General features: G+C 39.9%; 1 protein-coding gene across 1 annotated transcript in view; it reads left to right on the top strand.

The window, feature by feature from the left end:
* Nucleotides 1-5921, top strand: part of PID1 (phosphotyrosine interaction domain containing 1) — a gene marked incomplete at its 5' end in the record, with an annotated part of 134518 nt that extends 128597 nt beyond the window's left edge. The window contains 1 exon segment of the mRNA NM_001173520.1: nt 5445-5921. Within this exon segment, the coding sequence (NP_001166991.1) occupies nt 5445-5921 (477 nt within the window).
* Between the last annotated feature and the right edge of the window lie 16352 nt (nt 5922-22273).

Genomic DNA, 22273 nt, shown 5'->3' with positions numbered 1-22273 from the left:
GATGTAAATAGGTCATTCTGAGGGGACACTGTCTTGTACATCATTTTATGATTTTGCATTCCATTTTCAAGGAAACTCTATTTAATTTTTTTTTTGTCTTTTTGCCTTTTCTAAGGCTGCTTCCCACGGCATATGGCGGTTCCCAGGCTAGGGGTCCAATCGGAGCTGTAGCTGCCAGCCTGTGCCACAGCCACAGCAACTTGGGATCTGAACCGCATCTGCGACCTACACCACAGCTCATGGCAACACCGGATCCCCAACCCACTGAGCAAGGCCAGGGATCGAACCCGCAACCTCATGGTTCCTAGTCAGATTCGTTAACCACTGCGCCACAACGGGAACACCAGGAAACTCTATTTAGAGAATTCTTCTTATTCCATTTCTAAGGAAACTCTGTGTTCAGATCATTCTTTTCCTTTATTTCTTTAAGTGCCAACTTAACACTTTTTTTTTTTTGTATTTATATAACCTCATGGGATTTCAGACCAGGTTATCAACTCCCCAAAGGTAACGGACCAAAGATTCATTGACTTCCCAAGCTCCACCCATTGGGGTAAACTCGACCCAAGCCTCATGTTTCATGTTGGCCACACATTATGGGGGTCAGAGAGCAGGTCATGTCTAGGACTCTTTAGGAAGGTCTGGGTGGGGTTAGCACTCTTTTGTAAAAGAGAAGACTCAACCAAGAGCCTTGGCAAGACATTGGTAGTAACAAGCAGCAGTGCTGGATCTGCCACCAATGGAGAAGCAGTGGTTCTCTGGTATTTCACATACATGTATGCTGGGTCTGTGCTCAGAGCAGGGGTAGGTCTGTCCATTGAAAACCCCAATGGAGAGCAGACCTAAGTTGTGGTGGCCCAGCAGACTGTCAGTGCCACCACTGGCCTTTGTCAGTATTGCATTCAAGAAGCATCATCGCCTAATACTCTTTCAGCCCTCCTTCATCTGCAGGCTTAGTGACACTTTGCAAGATGAAGCTAATGGAATATTCAGGATTAGTGCTGGCAGAACATGTTCATGCCTCTCTTTTCACAGAATGCCCAAAGTCTGCATTTCTTTAGATGAAGTTTTATTTTCTTTGATTTTATTGTACATAGGTTATACTTTTTTTTTTCATTTTAGAAAACAGGTAATATGCCTATTATAAACATAATAAATATATATTTCTACAAAGTCTATAAAGACATATTTATAGGAAATACATATAAATGCATATGGATATGTAAATACATATTTATTTTTTCTCCCTGAATTTTTTATTTTTTAATGAATTTTATTACATGTAGAGTCGTACAAAGATCATCACATCCCAATTTTATAGCATTTCCATCTACATATTCATACTTCATAAAAATGTTTATATTTTACTATGTAAATGTATATTTCTATAAAGTACATAAATACATTTATATAAAATATATAAATGTGTATTCTATTGAGTATATAAATAGAAATACATATTTCTATAAAGTAGAAAAGTATATATTTCTATAAAGTATCTAAGTATAGAATGTATTACCTTATTTTTTGTGTTCCATTTTACCTGAGAAGTTTAGGACTTGAATCTTACTTTCTACAGTTATAAAACAAGAATAAATTTTGAACACATGCTTAGGCACGGATAAGAGTGTCATTTCCAAAAACGCCAGACAGTCGAATGTCATTCTTTCTTGGGGAGGATTCCGTGCATCTAAGATGCTCATACAAAGCTAAAATTTCTCTTACACTCCAAAGATGGGAAAAATGAATTTTTCAAAAGTGAAACCCCATGGAAATGGCTCTCATCTAATAGCAAAGTGACCAGAAATTCAACAGGTGTCTTTTTAGGCTCTCTTTTCTGGGCAGTTTTCTTCACAAATCATCAAAATGTTGCTGAAATGCCAACCTTTTGTCGCTTCTACCGTATATCCTAGTGCTGCCACCTGTCTTTAGCTTAGTGATAATAACATTCCGTTCTCACCTACAGGGTTGTCAGTGGATCTAGTGGATACAAAATGCTTTTTGCCTGAAGTGAGATACAAATATTAGTTATTACTGTTTAGTATGTGACTTGAGTTGGCTGCACATGTATAAATGGCAATGTGGGACCTTACCGGTGGGGTGTAGTGTGTTATTTAGGTGATACTAGTGCAACTGGGCCACTCAGTCAAGATTATTTTCAGAGCAAGTTTAGTACCAAGAGATGACATCTACACATTATATTGAACCTTAGTGTGTTAAAATTGTGCTTTATAAATGTCTGCATGTTATTAAGTAGCTTTCATTGTTGACTTATTAACCTCACGAAGCCACTAGTCTCTGCTCCATCTTTCTGTCAAGCATACTTCCATATTAAACTTTATCTCCTTTAAAATCTTCATTTTTATTTTAATGTTTTTTTGTCTTTTGTCTTTTTAGAGCCACACCCATGGCATATGGAGGTTCCCAGGCTAGGGGTCTAATCAGAGCTATTAGATTGGCCTATACCACGGCCACAGCAATGCCAGATTTGAGCTGCATCTGTGACTTACACCACAGCTCACAGCATCACCGGATCCTTAACCCACTGAGCAAGGCCAGAGATCGAACCTCCAACCTCATGGTTCCTACTTGGATTTGTTTCTGCTGCACCACGATGGGAACTCCTAAAGTCTTTAGTTTTAAATAATCTCTAAGTAATAAAGATTTGTAAGAGAGGAATACATTTTCTGCCTTAGTTGTCAAAATTTTACTATCATTAAATTGTTTTCTGTTGGAGGGAGTCCTCAAATTTTTAATAAAGTTTTAAAAACTCCTTCTTTAATTATATCATGGTGGAAGTCACTGTATACTTTTTTTAAATTTTTTAATTTTTTAATTTAGTTGATTTACAATGTTCTATCAATTTCTGCTATAGAGCAAAGTGACCCAGTCAGTATATTCTTTTTCGCATATTATCTTCCATCATGTTCTATCACAAGTGAATGGATAGAGTTCCCTGTGCTGTACAGCAGGACCTCATTGCTTTCCATTTGAAATGGAATAGGTTGCATCTACTAACCTTGAACTCCCACTCCATCCCACTCCCTTCCTCTTGGCAAGCATGTGTGTGTGTGTGTGTGTGTGTGTGTGTGTGTGTGTGTGTGTGTGAAGGAGAGAGAAAGAGATTAAAGCAAATCAAAGGAGATTCCTTCCCTCTGAAGAATGTTTCTAACAAATGTAACCAATATAAACATAGTTATTTCTAGTTTCAGGGGACAGTAAGAAAGAATACTTTCCCTTCAAGCACTGCAACTGGTTTCCTCCATCTGCTTTCCCAATTCCCAAAGTAAAGATGTCATAGAAAGGAATGAGGTATTGATACATGGTACATCTTGGATGAACCTTGAAAACATGATGCTAAGTGAAAGAAGCCAGACAGAAAGGGTCACAAATTTTGTCATTCCAATTGTATGAACTATCCAGAATAATAAATCCATAGAGACAGAAAGCAGATTGGTGGTTGGATTGGGGTGGGGGGGAGGGGCTGGAGGATGGGAGCAGCGGTGAGCATCTGCCTAATGGGTTCTGGGTCTCCTTTGCAGGTGATGAAAATATTTTGGAGCTAGACAGAGCTGGTACTTGTGTAACATTTTGACTACCAAATGCCACTGAATTGTACATTTGAAATGGTTACTATTATGTGATGTGAATTTCACCTCAATTAAAAACAGTTTATTAAAAAAATTAAGATATCAGAAAGTACCATATGCAAAAAAGCACATTTTTAGCAAGTATTATAAGCCAAGAACCTGATCTTGTACATTTCTTCACGAAGCCATTCTTATTATGTGGACAAGGAGCTATTCAACCAGAGGCCTCCTTGGAGTGTATAGGCAGTTGCAGGGTCTGTCTGAGTTATTCCCCTCTTGAGGGTATTGCTGAGTGTGGTCAGATTTATTTCTGAATATCCTTCCCACCCGTCTCCTCCTGTGCTTTCCCACCACCTCCACTCCGAATTCAGGCCACCTTTGCCTCCTGGTTGTGCTGCTGTGACAACTTCCTGCCTGAGCCTTCTGCCACCAGGCAGAGCTGCTCATCCAGCTTTCCCCTGGCATCAGTCACATCTTCCAAACCCACAGCTTCCATTGGGTTCAGGGACCCTTTGCACCCTAGACCCTCAAGGGCCCTCTACCAAGAGCAGAGAAGGCCCTGCTCCTCAGACTGCCTGTAAGGCCAGCTTTCAAAGTTCAGCCTGTATTTACCTGGTGGTCATGGAACTTCTGTCTCTTTTTAGGGCTGTCTCGTGCTCAGGCCAAAGTTCCCCTCGTGTGGAAGCAGATCTTTTCCCACTGCAGCTCTTGCCTTCCTGCTCCTTCTTCTTCTTCACCATCTGACCTTCTGGGTTTCTATCTGGACTTGGAAGCCCCACTACCTTGAAATCCATTGAATCCCCTCCTGAAAGTGTTCACAAGGGGGCTGCCATCACTCTCTTCAGGAATGCTACGGGTCCTTGGTGGTACCCTTGTTTTCCCTTTTCATGTCTGCTCCACATCACAATTGTGTCTGTGCGTGTGCAAAGGGCTAGTAGTTTATCCAGAACTACCCACCTGGCGAAGTGTGGAGCTCAGATTTCTTTTCTTTTTTTTCCTTTTTGTCTTTTTAGGGCTGTGCTAGGAGCATAGGGAGGTTCCCAGGCTAGGGGTTGAATTGGAGCTGCAAGCTGCTGGCCTACACCACAGCCCCAGCCATGCCAAATCTGAAGGATCAAAGCTGCATCCTCATGGATACTAGCTGGATTCATTACTGCTGAACCACAACAGGAACTCCTAGGAGATAAGTTTAATAAAGGTTTTTCAGATGCAACATCCTTTGGACTCCTTCCTATCATTAAATTCTATCTGTGTTTGGTTCAAGTGGATTTATGATTTCAAGGAAATGTCAAATTATGGAAAATATTGTATGCATTTATTCTGATTTGATTTTAAAAGGGGGTGGGAGAGGGAGAGCAGTTCTCTAGAAATTAAATTTTTGAATTCTAACCCTATTTTTAAAACTGCAGTACCTTTGCCAAGTGGTCACCTTGTTAGGGAGAAAAAATATAAATTCTGACGATAATTATTCTTTGTTAAGAAATCTTCTTAGGTCCGTACCCACGGCACATGGAAGTTACCACGCTAGGGTTGAATTGGAGCTGCAGCTGCCGGCCTACACCACAGCCACAGCAATGCAGGAGCTGAGCCTTGCCAGCAACCTACATCACAGCTCACGGCAACACCTGATCCTTAATGCACTGAGCGAGGCCAGGGATTGAATCCATGTCCTCATGGATCCCAAACGGACTCGTAACAGGAGCTCCAGATGATAGTTATTCTTTTAGGGAGCCAGAATGATGTCTCTCCATCCTTCCAGCATGATACATGACTGTTTAAGAACATCGGTGAACAACTAGGACCAAGAGCCTAGTGTTGACTTCTCCCTTTTTTCTTCTTCTCTTCCTTCTGCAGGTTACCTATCTGGGTAAAGTCCCCACTACAGGCATGCAGTTTTTGTCAGGCTGCACAGAAAAGCCAGTCATTGAGCTCTGGAAGAAGCATACACTAGCCCGGGAAGATGTCTTTCCAGCCAATGCCCTCCTGGAAATCCGGCCATTCCAAGTGTGGCTCCATCACCTCGACCACAAAGGTGAGGCCACAGTGCACATGGATACCTTCCAGGTGGCTCGCATCGCCTACTGCACCGCTGACCACAACGTGAGCCCCAACATCTTTGCCTGGGTTTACAGGGAGATTAATGATGACCTGTCCTACCAGATGGACTGCCACGCTGTTGAGTGCGAGAGCAAGCTGGAGGCCAAGAAGCTGGCCCACGCCATGATGGAGGCCTTCAAGAAGACTTTCCACAGTATGAAGAGTGACGGCCGGATCCACAGGAACAGCTCCTCTGAAGAGGTGTCCCAGGAGTTGGAATCTGATGATGGCTGAATGAACTTGGGATGCTTCAGCAAAGGCAGCATGGGTCAAGGAATTCAAGACCATAAATGAATGAGCAATGATTCAAATTTGGGATGACAAGACTGCCAAATTATTGGCTGACCCAGCTTTTTAAATTCAGAAGAGCAAATCTAAATCTAAAGAAATCTATTATTAAAGTCATTATGTTACATTGAAATCTGCTGCTGTGACTATGAGGAGGGTGGGGGTGTGGATGGGGAGGAACGTTCTAGATTCTCTTCTTCTTTTTTCTTCCTTATTTGCCAATGCCTCCCTGTAGAAGATGTCCATGCCGATTTTCACCACTCTCAGGCAAATGCTCCGTGGCTGTTATTCGATGGACCGTTCCAACTTGCCTTATGAAACCCAATGAGAATGTTCAATGCACCTACAGGATCCCTAGCCGTGGGGGGAGGTGGTGAGTGCTGATGCTGGCGAGTGGGGGGAAGGTGCCCTCTGGATAAAGGGACACCTCAGGCTGATCCTGAGAGCTCCTCTCCCCTGGTTTCAGATTCTCTCCTCAGTAAGCAAGTCAGCACAGCCTTTCTTGAGCTTTACAACTAACAACCCGATAGTTGGCAGTTAATCCACAGTTAAAGATAAAGCTTTGTATTGCATACACGTATCCAGTAGTCTCTCGTATTGTATTTGCTTCATCTATTTTCCTAGAATACCTGCAACCACTCATAGGACCTTTCCTCCTCCCACCCCATCCGCCCCCTTTGCCCTTCCAATCCGCTCCACCATCTCTACAGGGATGGGGACTCGGCCTACACTGCAGGACACCAAAAGGGAAGAAAAGAACCCAGCAGAGGAAAGAAGCAAACAAAGCAGAATTTAAAACCACCACCACCAAAATGGAGAAAGGGAATGCGTTATCAACAGGTGAACAAGCTCCACGTAGGCTGTCCTCTTTTCCAGCCCAATTTATGGTAACTTATTTACTGGATGGTCCTACCTGATGCATCTTTCATGGCAAGCTTCAAATCCGATTTGGTGTCACTAAGGAAGACTTGCCTGGTCACTCAGCGTTGCACTTGAACAGGGAATGAGTCCTAGAAAGCAGACTTATCTAGCGAACCTCTGTCCATTTGAATCTAAAGGGAAATCTGACCTTTTTATCTTACAGTTGGGTTGTTATCTTAGGGTCAGAGTTGCCAATTTGTTCACTATTTCTAATGAGAGCGTCTCACTAAGAGAGCCTGAGTTTTCTCTTTATGGATCTTTAAGTACCATAAAAGTGAAGAGTCAACATGGAAGGACATTGAAAGTATTGGTTAAATTACATACATTTAAGGCCAAAAGCAGATACTCGTTTTCCAGGCAAGGCTGCTCCTTTATGAAAGTCTGTTTTTAATCCCAGTAATAATATTAGGGGCCCTGGGACACCTTACAAAAGCCTTAAATGAGAATTTACCGAATCCGGAGAGCAGTGGTGTCAGCCTTTTGGTCTGTGTTACCTGTGTGTCCGTGTATGCCTTTGTGTGTGTGTACGTGTGCCCCCAAGTGCGGGTCCAGTCTTAAGGCATGTAGAATAAGCATGGAGTCATAAGGAGGGGAACACGCCTCTTGGAGATGTGCTTGCTGCTTTACAACAAATGTAAACTACTCTTTAGCATAAATGCATTCATTCTTTAATAAAAAATATGTTTGCATTAATAAAGCTGAGGTGTTTCATATTTTATATGTCATTCCTGTGTTTGTTTGTTTTGGCCACACCTGCAGCATGTGGAATTTCCCAGGCCAGGGATGGAACCCATGCCGTAGCAGCAACTGGAACCACAGCAGTGACAACACTGGATCCTTGACCTGTTGAGCCACACAGCCTCCCGTGTCATTCCTTTTTGAAGTGAAGAGAAGGATTAAGTTGATCAAACTGAATAAACAGGGAAATCTAACTAGAAATACATTAAAACGTGGTCATCAGTAACCCAATTCTTCGATTGTGTTTTTTTTAAAAATCCTCTTTTAGGAATTCCCTAGCAGCTCCGTGGGTTAAAGATCCAGCATAGTCTTTGTTGTGGCTCAGATCACTGCTGTGGCACAGGTTCTATCCCTGGCCCAGAAAATTCTGCATGCCTCGGGTGCGGCCAAGGAAAAAAAAATCTCATTTCATTTTCTAATGCTCTTTTTACATGGAATTGCTGCCTCTTAATTGAGAGGGTAACATGTTAGCAATTGAAACAGTTATTTAGTGTGATGGAGTTATTTCAAAGGAGAGTCTTCTGGAACATTTTGCACATGATTGCTATTTATAAAGTCTCACGTCCATCGTTGGAGAACCTGCACTGAAATCAGGAAGGTAAACATGGAGTGATTCCTTTTGACAGACGGGTTAAAAATGTCTCCTTCAGGCCATCATTTCTCAGAGCAGCCCCATTAATCAAGCAAGGCAGATGGCCGTGGAGCCTGCGTGTGGTGAGCCATGCCCTTCATGGAATCAGTAACAAATAGAAAGGCTTCAAAAGCAAAAATACGGGTGCCTGCTAAGAGAGAAACTCAAGTAAGAATTACCACCTCATTCCTCCAATGAAAATGGCATTTTCTTTCACGTTGACTTCTCTCATTTTCAGGTTCATTCCATTGTCCTTGAACATGCTCTGAAGAGGGGGAGAAAAAAAAAAAGAACCCAGACGGCGCATGTTTCCAAACGATGCCATTTTCCCCTCTCAGTACAGTTTGGATCACAGGTGCACACAGGATTATTTATTGCAGAAAGCACTTGCTGGTATTTTTTTCAGGGGTCTCCGTGCGACTTGCTAAGTAATTGGCTCTGATAATATTGTCATGAGCTTTTGCCTAGTGATTAGTAAGCAATTTAGAGATAAATACACAGTGACATCTTTTAAAGAGCTAATGAAGTCTTTGGGGACAGCCAATACTAATTCCCCTCAGAGGAGTGATCCAGACTGCATTATTATTATTATTGCTAATGTTTTGGTTTTTTCCGTTTCTATACTATACTTTCTATACTGGTGGTTGTGGTTGCAAAGTGATTTGGTGTACATCAACTGATAAGCCCAGCGGGTGAGTATAGCATTTACTTCAGAGAAAACTGAGGTTCAGAGACACTGCCTAACTTGGCCAAAGCAGCACAGCTAGGATTTGCTTGACGGGGACTAACCTCTTCTGACTTCTGATCCAAGGCTCTTGCTCTGTTTTGGAGATTTTATTTCCCTTCCTCTTAAATCTCTTTAGCTTATTTTAAATTAGCATACTAAGCCACTATAAATAAACATCCTTTGCTACTCATTTTTGAAGTATTTTTATAGCAATTGAAAAAGTTTAAAAAGCAAACAAAGGCCTGGGATGGTTTATTTGAGCACAAATAACATAATATGAGATATTTGCTTAAGTATTTTATTGGCTGTGGTGAATGGACAAAATGCTCTTTTTCCTCCTAGAGAACCAAGATGCATGTTTTGTTTTGTTTTTCTCAGGACCTGCTAAAACTTTGAATCAAATATTTCTATTACAGGGTTCTGTAGCATCCTGTCATTTTGCTTCATGTCATTCAGTGAAGTTTTCAATTACATACTTATTTGTATAATTATGTGAGTATCTTTTTTAAGCATCTGGGGTGGAAGTTTTAAGATGAAGACTTTGTCCGTTTTGTTCACATTATATCTCCAGCTTCTGCCACAGGACCTTTCACCAAGGAGGAATGCAGTGGGTTTCTGTTAGCAGGATGGAGGGAGGGATAGAGAGATGGAAGGGGAAAAAAAATCACTATGTGAGTCTTTGATTTGCAAGTTCTAGCACAGAATCTTGGAATCCTGAAATCCTAGAGAATCTCTTGCCTACTTTATTCAAAGGTGAGCGGATGGCCTTTTACTGACAGAAAATATCATTTCTTACCTAATTCTAGAGCAAGTTTGTGGCTGCTTATAGAAAGGAGGATTATGTTCTATGTAAGCTGTATGACTGAAATAGAGCAAATGTTAACTCAAGGGAGTAGACAGTTAATGTATTTTAAGGCACCTGCATTGAGTATATTACAAAATTCTTGCCATGCATTTGATATTGCTTATTTCTGTTGCTAAAGAAAGAGAGAGAGAGATGGGGGAGGGCATTTTTATTTTATGACAGTGTGAAGCATGTGAAGTTAACTGTATTTTTTCCCCCAAATTTATGCCACAGGAAACACTTTTTCCCTTATCCTCTCTCCTGCATTTTCCGCTTTGGTTTCCTCCTCCCCCTCCCTTCTTTTCGACCTTAACTATGTCCTTGTACACATAATACCATCCCAGACTATCTCTGATTTTCAGAGAATATAGGCTCTTAATCTGAGATAATATGTTTTGGTTCATGATCCATTGATGCAAAATATGACAAGATCGTTGAACTCTGCAGATTATCCCAGATTGCGCTTCTTTATTTTATTTTATTTTTTCAGTCGGGTGGAACATGATGACAATTTAATTCTTCATAGCTTACAGTTTCTTAGGCATTCCTAAAAGATGCTGTCTTCTAGACATACACTAGACTAAATATACGAAGGGGAGGTTTCCCTTAACTGGCACATTCTTATAGAGCTTCAAGAAAATTTTTGGTTCAATGCCAAGATTCTGATTTCAAGTGATTTTATGGGATGCATTGTTCAACTGAAGAACTTTGGCTGCTCCTTCTGAGGAAGTGCCAGTAGATAATAGTCACCAGAAAAGAACTGTGTTTGTTGCACAAACCCAAGCTTAGAAAGAAAAACAACTGTTGGGTAAAGCAAATTGCTGAGAGGAATTGCTAAACCGTCTTATTTTGGACATTTACAAATAAACTCTGTTTGTTGAAAATGAATCTAAGACATGACATTCTAAGCTGACATTCACTGAGAGATACAGGAAATTTTCTTATGGAATGTCCTAGTCGATTAAATTGGGTTTTGCTTACACACCCCAAAACTGGGCATTCAATCAGAATCAGAATAGTTTTTTTTTTTCTTAGAAAACTTAATGGCTTTCACTTAAAAACATTCTCAAATTCCTACTTTTCAATAGCTTGGCTTAGAGGCTGTTACAAGAAGGTGCTAATACAGGCTGAAAGAGGAATCGCTGAAGTATTACGCATATTTTCAACTCCATAAAAATTGCCAGTAATTGTGTGTACTTTCATACCTATAGCTTCATTTAACAACTATTTTCTTAATAAAAATGTTTAATCCCGTTATCTAAGTGTACATATTAGACCGGCGTTGAGTTACTTGAAAACATTATCATATTTGTGAAAGAAGACTTGGAACTACACGGGACCTGCCTGATTTCAAACTGTCATTACGTGGTTTGGTTTCCATGCCATTGTGTTCTCTGTCCTTGGAGGGTAACAATGAAGAGAAAATTTAAGGAAACATCTACTTGTAAGGAAGAGCCAAGAGTTGACTCCATTCCAGGGTCACTTTTTTTTTTTCTTTTTATGGCAGCACCTGTGGCATGTGGAAGTTCTGGATCTAATTGGAGCTGCAGCTGCTGGTCTACACCACATTCACAGTGACACTAGTTCTGAGCCACATCTGTGACCTATGCTGCAGCTCACAGCAATGCCAGATCCTTAACCCACTGAGTGAGGCCAGGGATTGAACCCACCTCCTCATGGACACTATGTTGGGTTCTTAAACTGCGGAGCCACCACAGGAACTCCCCAGGATCACTTTTTAATGTAAATTTGGAGTCAACTAAAAACAAGGCTTATCACACATCTGAATGTAATGATTCTGATACCAATTTTGCACAGCAAAAAAAAAAAAATCTAATAAGTTTTATGATATTTATAATTGGATACCTTCATGTAGATGATATTATGTTTATAAAAACATTTTAATTTGGGCGCTTAGGATGGAATTAGAACTTTAATTGAGCGTTTTGCCAAATTAGCTTATTGCTTTTCTCTATTTTAATTGTAATAGCTTTTCCTAGAATTTAGAACCACATTTTTAGAAGTTAGTATAGTAAAACATCATTAATTTAGCTAGAACTAATTAGGAGTTTGTAGTTTTGGCTTTGAGAACCTCAAGTTTATGCTTATTTTTAATAAGCAAATAAATAGGATAAATTAACATTGTTAATAGAAATGTTTGCCTATTTGCGAAAACACTGCTCCCACACATTGAAATAACAATTTACTAGACACAGTGTAATTTCAGCATAAGTAGAAGCTGGTACCACTGATAGTGAGGCTTTTGATATGCTAGTTTCAAGCTATCCATTTCTACTTATTAAAGTGGGTTCTCCACAAAGCAACAAATGGTTAATGCAATTCTAAGATTCTGAGCCCTTGGCAGAAATAAAATCCCTCTTTTTCAATAAAGACACATCATTTACATACATTGTTACCTTCAGTTAGTATAAATATTTGGTCTTATTAACTATGACCCTCCCTAAAAAACAGCAAAAAACAAAACAAAACCCCTAAAGTGACTAGCTGTTCTTTCTTATAGAAACTTTACTATGCAAACAACTGAAGTTCTTTTCTGATCCCCAGCTTTAGTAATTTTTTTCTTCGTTACTGGTTTTTTCTTAGATTATCAAGATGTTAATCTTTGTGAATCACCTTAAGAAACTCATTCAGTCATCAAGATCATATAAAAAGTCAGTTATTACCAGGTATGTTTAGTTTTTCAGATCTGTTTGTGATTTGCAGTGAGTGGTCCACCACCAAAGTTTCTGATCATCATGCTCCATGTGTATGAGCTTCTGAGGGTGGCAGCACAGAGTGGAAGGTGTGATAGAACCAGAGGCAGCCCTGGAAACCAGCCCATGTCCCTCTAGCAGAGCGTCTGCCTGGGCACAGGGAGTGCTGTCAGTTCAGAGCAAGAGGCACCTTTTTACAATCCACCAGCCAAGAGACTTGCCTTGGTGTAATCATCTTCTCAGAAGTAGATGATTTTTCCATCAGGTTGGAAACTTTCTTCACAGTTCACCTTAAAGTAACAGCTCTGAGTTTCACCTGGATCTTGGTTCTTAAACATATTTTTTTCAGACACATGAAATACCAAACACTGGACACATACACCACCTATTTCACAAAACAAAAGAGGGCATGCAAGCCTGAGGGACCATCAATAACTTTTAAGATCCCATTTTATTTATTTGTTTGTTTATTTACCTGTTAACCACTGAGCCATGACAGAAACTCCAAGATCCCGTTTTAGAGAAGACTATCCAACCTAAGTTGCTTACCTTTTAAACTCAGAATTAAAACAGCGGTGAAGGTTGAGTCATCACATTCTAAGTGCCACTGGATAAAAAATTGTGTTTTAAAGAATTAAACGTGTGGCTTCCTGGGAGCCCTTTCTTCTCTATTAATCTGGAAGGAAAGGTGGGATTCATTCCACATGTTAGGTAGCCTCGGAAGATGGAAACAAACAAGCAAAAACAAAACAAAACAAAACCAAAAAAACATTCTGGGGGACCCCAGGGATGTGAGAAAGGTAAAACCTGGCATCACTCTCATCCTGTGGTGGAGCTCTAAGACAGAAACCTTATTTGTTTCTTCTGTTACCTCCATCCTACCCTTGACACAAGCCGTTCCCATGCCTACCCCGAGGTGTCATGGTGGGAGTGGGCTGATTTCAAAGAACCGAAGCTCCTGAAGAAGAGGAAAGAGCCCCTCGTCACCCGCAATTTGGTTTCAGTCAGACCAGCTCTGCGTTCTCAGATCACCTTGCCTTCTGTCTGCCACGTGCTCCACTGCATCCCTCAAAGACCATGGCAACAGGAAGCTCTATGGTTCCTCTTCTATTTCTGGGCAAGGAGAGAGAATCAGCTTCTTACCTGAACACAGAATCTCCAGCCCCATCATGCTTTGCGGTCTCCAGACATTCTATTGTTTGAAAACTCGAATGCAATTATGCCAGCCTTTTGCATAAAATCTTTCTGTGGCCTCCTCCCTGACTCCAAGATAAACTAATTAATATCTTCCCTGCCTTCTTTCCTTCCTGTGCTCTTTTCTTAATTGTATAGATTAGTATGATAAATAAGCTGGCTCTTACCTGCTATTCCAGGCTCATGTTTAAATCTTTGTTCTGCGTTCCCCTGGACAAAGAAAGTAACCTTTCAGGCCTCAGTTTCTTCATCTGTAAAATGGGAATTATAGGTACCTAACTCATAGATCTGCAATGAGAGTTAAACTAGTGACTAGGTGTGAAGCCCTTAGCCCTGTGCTGGCATCCTGTGAGTGTTCAGTTAACACTACTGTGTGGGGGTTTTCGTTTTCACCTCTTGTTCTTCCACGGGGCGTTGTTAGCCTCAAGAATTCTTTGAAATTCTCCCAAAGGGCCAGCTTCTGGGCCTTGGCATGCCTTGCTCTTTGCTGATTTTGTTCCTTCCCTTAGACTCCCACAGACTTGTGAAGATCCTTCATAGCTGCCTTGACACAGGTTATTACGGGCTTCTAACTTCACTTTGCCTGATCTGGGAGCTCCTAGAACACTGCTGTCCTATAGGTCTATCCTGACAGCAGTGTATGCAATGTTAAAAGTTTTAGTAGTCAAATTAAAAAATTGAAAATAAGCAGGAGAAATTAATTTTAATAAAATAATTTACTTAACCCCAATATCTAAAATATTATCATTTCAACACATAATATAAAATGCATGAATGAGCTATTTCACATGCTTGTATAAAAACCTTGGTATCTAATATATATTTTATACTCAATAGTACCTCAAGTGCTCAATAGCCACACAGGACTGGGCTGCTGTATGAGACCACACAGTCTGAGAGGGTGAGGGTGATGGCCTGATCCCCTTTGTATCCACAGAACCCATCTCAGTGGCTAACACATAGAGGGACTTGCAAATGCTGGTTTAGTGAACAAAACGGTGAACATGGACAACTCCATCAGGTATGTTAGTATATTTGTTTGCAAAGGCTGTTGTTATAAAGTACCACAAACTGGGCACCTTAAACAACTGTGGCCTCATAGTTCTGGAAGCTAGAAGGCCAGGATTAAGGTGTTGGCAGGGTTGGCTTTTTCTGAGGCCATGAGGGAAAAAAAAAAAGTCTGTTCCAAGCATCTCCTCTAATTCCAGTGGTTTTCTGGCAATCTTTGGCATTTCTTGGCTACTGCTGCATCGCCTTGCTCTGTGTCTTCATATTCACATGGCCTTTTTCCTGTGTGTGTGTGTGTGTGTGTGTGTGTGTGTGTGTGCGCGTGCGCGTGTGTGTGTGTGTCTACCTGCCTGTCTCCAAATTTCACCCTTTTGTAAGGACACCAGTCATATTGGATTACAGCTTCCCTTTAACTGCAATGGCCCTATTTCCAAATAAGGTCACATTCTGAGATACCAGGGATGATGATTTCAACATATGAATTTGGGGGGAGGGAGTTTGCAAATCAACCCATAATGATAAGGCAGTTTATAACATTGAGTCATGCCTCAGGGTTCCCGGCTCAGAGGACCAAAGCAGGGCTTCATCTAAGAGCGCTAAATGCAATGTTTTTCTCCTCCTGCCCCTGTGGGGCGCCCTCTTGGGCTTGGTTTCTCTTGGCCTGCCAGAGTTGTGGTTAGGTTATCAAGGCTAGAGTGGAAAGTTCTTTGACGTATATTTTCACTTAAATATTTTGAATTTCCTTATAAAATAAAGCTAACATCGTTCTTAAATACACATTCCTTTCCAGGAGATGAAATTTCCCTGTATTTGCCCTTTCCCATCTTCTATTTCTCTATTGTAATTGTTTCCTATTATTGCTTTGGTGACTGGTAATCACTGGTTTCAGTTGTATGCTCAGGGAAATGAGGTTGTGAGGGAAAGGCAGGTTGAGAACAACAAAAAAAATAAGCCTTTGAAACAGGCAGCATGGCCCTTTCTGTGTGTGACAACATTAGCCAATTTTTAGGGCCAAGTTTTCCAGGCCAACTTGGTCTAAGCAGTGCTTTCATGGAGCCCCTTGTACTTTTAGTTGGGAATTGGTGTTTTCCAGGCACTTCAGTATGATCCAACTAAAATCCCCACATCACAAAAAAAGAAGTCTTTGAAGGCCAGAATTTGGACTTTGCCAATAATGCGGGAATTGTGGTGCGTTTCTGTGTCTACAGCTCCAGATCATGTGGTTGTGTCTTACTTTTTCTTGTAAGCGTGTGCTCTGGGCCACCCAGAAAAATCAGATTCCTCAGCTTTATTGTAGAACATCTTTCCCTCGCATTTAAAAAGTGGCTTCAATGCCACTCCGTTAAGATAAGCCCATACCAGTGTTCCACTGGCTAGCAACCAAAGAACTTCTGTGCAACTGGGGTAACTTGTTACTAAAAATTTATTTTCCAGACTGACTATTCAATTCTTTCTTTTAAAGGTCAGACTTTGTTATGTTATGATTAAAGTTTCCTTTTTAGACATTGCCTTTTTCTCCACCATGGGCTACCATCAGAGGACTTGGGAAAATTTTTCTTTTTCCTTTTCTCTGAAAAATTAATGAGCCTTGCAATTCCTTTCAACTTAATGGTTTTAGTAGCTCTTAAAGTTTCTCTTTGCTTTTAAGCAGATCCAACTGACACTATAATAAAGCTAGTCTCAGTTGGTGGCTGTCTTAGGAGACATTTAAGCATGAGGACATGGGATTTGAAGCAATATATTCCAGGCTTTCTCTTTTAGGCTCAGAATATCCTAGAAAAGGAAAACACAGAAACGTATGTTTGCAGGTTCTTTCTGAGTATGTTGCTGGAGAGTTAGGTGCGAGATGGTGATTAACGAGTTATTTCATTCAGGTTCAACACTGTCCATTGGTAGCTCCAACGACTCCACCAAAGGCTGAGGGTGTATCTTAAAGACAGGAGGGTTTTGAAGGAACTAAAATAATAGGAGCTAATACTTTTGAGCATATACAAGGTATAAGACACTTTAAATATATCATCTGTCTTAATCCTCATAGAACCCCATGTGGTCAGAATTATCATTCCCTTCCTATGGACGAAGAGTTGATTTTGAAAATGCTTCATAAATTTGGCCAAAGCCCATTATTAGGAAGCAGATTTATGACTGAGCTCAAGACACCCTGATTCTCAAATATATGATTTACTTATATGCTCCAAGGATGCTGCCAAGTCACTTCCATCTGCAATAGTCCACCCAACTGGACTTTGGGTCCCCCAGGTTGAGCCACAAACTTTTCCAACAGATCTGAGTGCCACGAGCATCATCAATGCTTTTCAGCTATTGATGGATGCTCCTGTCCCCAGGGATTTCTCACTTCCTGACTTTGAACACCTGTGCCACCAGTGAACCTCTGCAATGGCTTGTCACCAACAGGGCCACTTTTCATAAACCAAAATGCCTAATTTCCCCTGGGTGACCCAATGGTTCTTTTTGATCCCCTCCCTGGCACTCACATGTATTTTCCTGGTCCAATTAGAAAACACATTTCAGCCCCCCTCTCCTTTTAAGCATATTGGGAATTTGAACCTTAAATTTGAGTCGTGAGATTTAAATGACATAAAAGCAGAAGTGAACATATATTGATTTCTTACCACATGTTGAGATTTAACTTTTTACTGTCATTTTCTATTGCTATGCCTCACAATACCCATATGCAGAGAGAACTATTATTTTTTTTACGGTTGATGGAAGTTAAGTTTACAGAGGTATTTGTTAAATGTCACCATTCTGGGGAAAGGGATCTGATTCCTGAGTTTTATCCAGACTCTCAGGGAAGCAAAAACTCTTAGCTCAGGACCTGCCACAGGGGATCCTCAGTTCAGTAAGTCACAAAGATGTTTCTTCAGGCTTGCTCTCTCCTCAGCCACTTCTATCAGGCCAGCAACTTTCTTCCTGGTAAAGTAATATATACCTTCGAGCCCACTTCAAAGGTTTTATTCCTCAAGGATGGAAGATTGATAAGAAAGATTTTTCAATATCTTGGTCACCTTTACATATCACCTATTTTAATACCAGTTGGTATTAAATTTTTTTCAGACCTAGGGAGAGTAAATGATTTCTCCTACTTTACACAAAGCTAGACTGACACTCAGCCTTTTGTACAGATGACAACTTTCCAATTCCTTGTACAGAGGGCATATTCTATAAGATGGAAAAGATTATCTCTAAATTGTTGAGGTTATGATTGTCTATAATACATACCATTTAAAAAATTTTTCCTTAAAATATTTCTTTTCCCATTGAGGAAGTTTAATAGGGGAAATGCAGAATCCATTGTAAATTAAGGACCCTAGTATTCAGTGTTATGATCCAAATAATCAGAAGTACTGAATCTGTATTGTATAGTTGGATCTTAACGATTGGGTTTTTGATTATTTCTCACTCTCTATTTTAAATGTGTTTCTTCACGCACTACCATTTAATCAAACGTACCATTTACTCCAATGATACTGAATGGTAGAACACTGATATTCATGACCTCATTAAAAATGGGAGTCATTGTATCATAAGTATTGCTCAGTTTTTAAAACTGTACAATTTTCATGACCTATTAGTTCAATCTGCCATCAGTGTTTTTGTACAAATCAGCCTGAGAAGGCCCTCCTGTTTTTTATTTTTAAGTATTATCTCCTCTTCTCGATTTAACTTTGATTTCCCAATTTTCAAGGAGAATGCTGATATTTATGGCCAGATTTTTATTTCCAGGGGAGATACTAGGGTTCTGGCTTAATTTAGTGGTGTTCTCTTCTATAACTTCACTTCATAATCTGAGAAGACTTGCTTATAACAGAGAAGAAAGGAAGTAATAGACTCAGTATATCATTGTGTCAAGGAAAAATCTCTCATGTTGATGTGATTAGGGAATGATTGCTGTTTCCAAAATTTTCCTCTTGTTTGCTAGTAAACGTGTAATGCCCTTCATGTGTGTGGATACATACACATATTTATGTGTATATGTATATATATACACACACACATGTATTTCATCCATATGATTTATATATAAATATTTCATATATATGATTTATATATATACATATATCTGATTCACTTAAGAATTACTTCTGTTGCTCTTTAATTCTCTGATTTTGGGGGAAAAATAACAGTTATTGGTTTCCCTGGTGAAAATTCTTCCCAGAAGGCACAATATGGTGTGAGATATTTCACTAACAGCAGGTAATACACAAATCATCTCTACTGGAAAATATACCATCTGGAATAAAACAATTTGTGGAAATGTGTGTATGATTGTGTTATCCTAGGTTAACAATGATGGTAACTGCATCATCAAAGTAGTGTTTTGTTTTTTTTTTTTTTAGTAGGAAATGGAAGAGCATTTGTAAAGGACTGTTATGGATAGCCTTTGGTTAAATTTTTCTGGCAAGTGCTTCGTGCATTTCAAAGTAAGAGAGACTGAACCAAGACCATGTGGCTGTCTCCATGTGCTGGTTAATATGCAGGAAGAGGGACAGAGGGAGCTCTGAGTATTAATAGAACTGAGAAATCAGTTTCATAGAGTTATCCTTAAATAAACCCACACCGAGCTGACTCACAGCCCTGGTTCCTCATACATCCACACCAACAGCCTTTGCACAGGTAGTTCCTGCTGCCTGGAGTAGCAACACTACCTCCTCAGTCCCCAGGTAAGCCCATCCCCTCGGACACAGGTATTTCTTTAGCCTTCAAAGGAGTGGTTAAAAGTCCCATACTACACTAGACTTGTGTAGTGCCATGTGCATTTTCTTCCTAGGAGTCATCATGGTTGTAACTATGGTTTTATTGGCCTGAATCAGAATAATGGCTATCTCTTCCTCACTAGATTGTAAGTTCCCTAAGTACCTACCTCAATGCCTGCCACTTAGGCAGAACCACAAATACTTTCTGAATGAATTAGTGACTTGGCCATAGAGTTGGATGACTTGGCCTTGGACTACCTTGCTGAGGTTCACCGCAAGTTTCATTAAGCAGACGAGGCTTGGCTGGAAGGGCAGCAGGCTTTGCTGGCTACATTCAAGCATGGTCAGTGACTGTGGGACAGAGATTTCATCTGTTTGAAACTATCTGGGCTGTGTGGGGATCAAAATCTGGGGATTAGAACAACTGATTCCTTAATCAACAGTCAAAATAACTTCAAAGAGATTTCTTCATGGGAAAGATTGGGCAAGAACACAGAGGAGGGTCAAAGCCTGCATGTAGGAAACATTGAATCTTTTGTTCTGACTTTTTGAAGTTCTGTTTCTACCAAACTGCAAATATTTCCAGTTTACTTACAGGCATGTGCCTAAAGAGAACCGTAATGAGGGGATTGCCATTTGTGCGGACACTGAAAGGCCTTGGAGAGAATTTATTGCTTTTCTCCCAGATGGGAACCTAAAGAAGTCTAGTGATTTGCCCACAATCTCTGGGCCAGGCCTGGAATCCAGCATTCTTTCCATCAGGCCAGATTCCCACTTCTTAGGATAGCAAGTCTGTTGCTTATATGCCTCGCGCCACACATATGGTGGCTTGCCCTGCCACCTGGAAGAAGGGTGCTCCTGGCAAGCACTTAACCTTTTGGGATATCAGGCTTTGATTGCCCACATGTAAAAGAATGGAACTTGATAGAAAATAGATAAACTAGGTTTGAAGTTAGATCATTGGTTCTTCTACACCCACCCTCTGCTCTTCCCAAACTACAATTCCTTGGATATCATTTCCAAACCTAAGCCTTGTATGGCAGAGTATAATATGGAAATTCAACACTAACCATAAGTAGTACTTGTATTTGTTATTATGCATGCTGTACGTGCTAAATTGTGTAACATACAGTGATTTAACTCCCACCTTGACCTAAGGGGAAACACTAATATTTATTTACTCCTAGTCTATACATGGGGAGACTGATACCCAAAAAACTTACCTATCATACCCAAGGTCTCACAGATCCTAAGTGGAAGGGTGAGGATTCGAACCCGGGCAGTCCAGCTGCAGGGTTTGTGCTGATTTAATTTAAAGACAAACGTGCATAGTAGATTTCAGTTTTTACATTTCTTTGTTTACATATTACTCTTTTCCCAAAAGGTTTTGAAGTATCGTATAGAGGAGATGCTATACTACATATAAAATATATGAATAATAAGTGGAAAGGAAAATTGATGAATAAGTTCAATGCCAAAAATTTTTTTAAACACTTGACTAAACATCAGCTTGATACTTGGCTCTAGGAGTCTTTGTGGTGAATGCAAAAAATCCCCAGAAACAAACAAAAAAGAGAAGAAGAGGAAGAAGAACAACAACAACAAAAACAACAACTAAAAAAAACCACTTAGAAACCTCCATCCATCTGAGACAGGGATTGAAAGAACTATTTTTAAGTATCTCCATTGAATGATAGGAATTTCTTATGCATATTTTCAGATTAAGCCCTTTTCAGTTTTATGGTTTGAAAATATTTTCTGCCAGTCTGTAAGCTGAATTTTACTCTGTTGATTATTTTCTTTTTTAGTTTGATGTTTGGTAGTACCAGTTAGTAGTCCCACCTGTGGTCTGTACTTTGAGTTTAATATTCATGAAATCATTGACAAGACTGAAATGTTGAAGATTTTCCCCTGGATTTTCTTCTAGGAGTTTTACAGTTTCAGTTCTTCAAGTCTTTAATCTACTTGGAGCCCATTTTAGTGCATGGCATAAGATAAGGATTTAATTTCATCTTTTTGCATGAGGATATAGAGTTTAACCAACACCATCTGTTGAAGAGAATATCCTTTGACCCTTGTGCATTCTTGGCACTATGTCTGAGACCATTTCCCCTCCTGACCTGCTCTCCAGCCTTGTTTGTAGTGAAGGATTGCATGCATCTGCTCACTTGCTCCCTGGCAGCATCTGGCTTTAGCTGATGGGGAACACTGGCCAAAGATTGGAGGATGTGAGAGGGTGATCTCAGTGTATTAATTCCCTTGGCTTTTTTCCCTGCAGGGTCATCCTGAGCCAAAATAATAAGAAAGAAGTCCCCAAACTCTGTTTTTACGACAATTATTTTTCACACATAAATTTTTTTGGTATTAGATTTCACTTTTGTGTAAGATATGAGGTAGCGATTTGTTTGAATTTTTTCCTATGTGACTACTAGTTGACTCACTAAATCTAGTTCCTTCCTACTGTTTTGAAATGCTATCGGATATACCAGTTTGTTCAATTTCTTTTTTTTTTTTTTTTTGCATTTTTTTTGTGATAGGTTTATTTTCTATTGTTTGCTCTATTACATATAATATTAAATAACTCATTTAATCATCTATTTTATTACACATAATTGATTTATTCCATAATTTGAATGATAGTGAAATTTGTCAATTTGGTTCTTCCTCCTTTCCCTTCAAAATTATCTAATTTTAAATGAATATATTTTTCCTCAGATTTACTTTTATATCTTTAAACATACACTTTTATCTCTATTACTTGACTTCTTGATTTAAAATGCTCTTTTTGACCACACACTATAAA

This window comes from Sus scrofa, chromosome 15 (genome assembly GCF_054392235.1).
Source record: "Sus scrofa isolate SSC_HxYL_T2T_F1_AM1 chromosome 15, Sscrofa_HxYL_maternal_Yorkshire_Landrace_v2.0, whole genome shotgun sequence".
Lineage (NCBI taxonomy): Eukaryota > Metazoa > Chordata > Mammalia > Artiodactyla > Suidae > Sus > Sus scrofa.
Note: the sequence above shows the minus strand (reverse complement) of the source record. Positions and strands in the feature narration are given on the sequence as shown.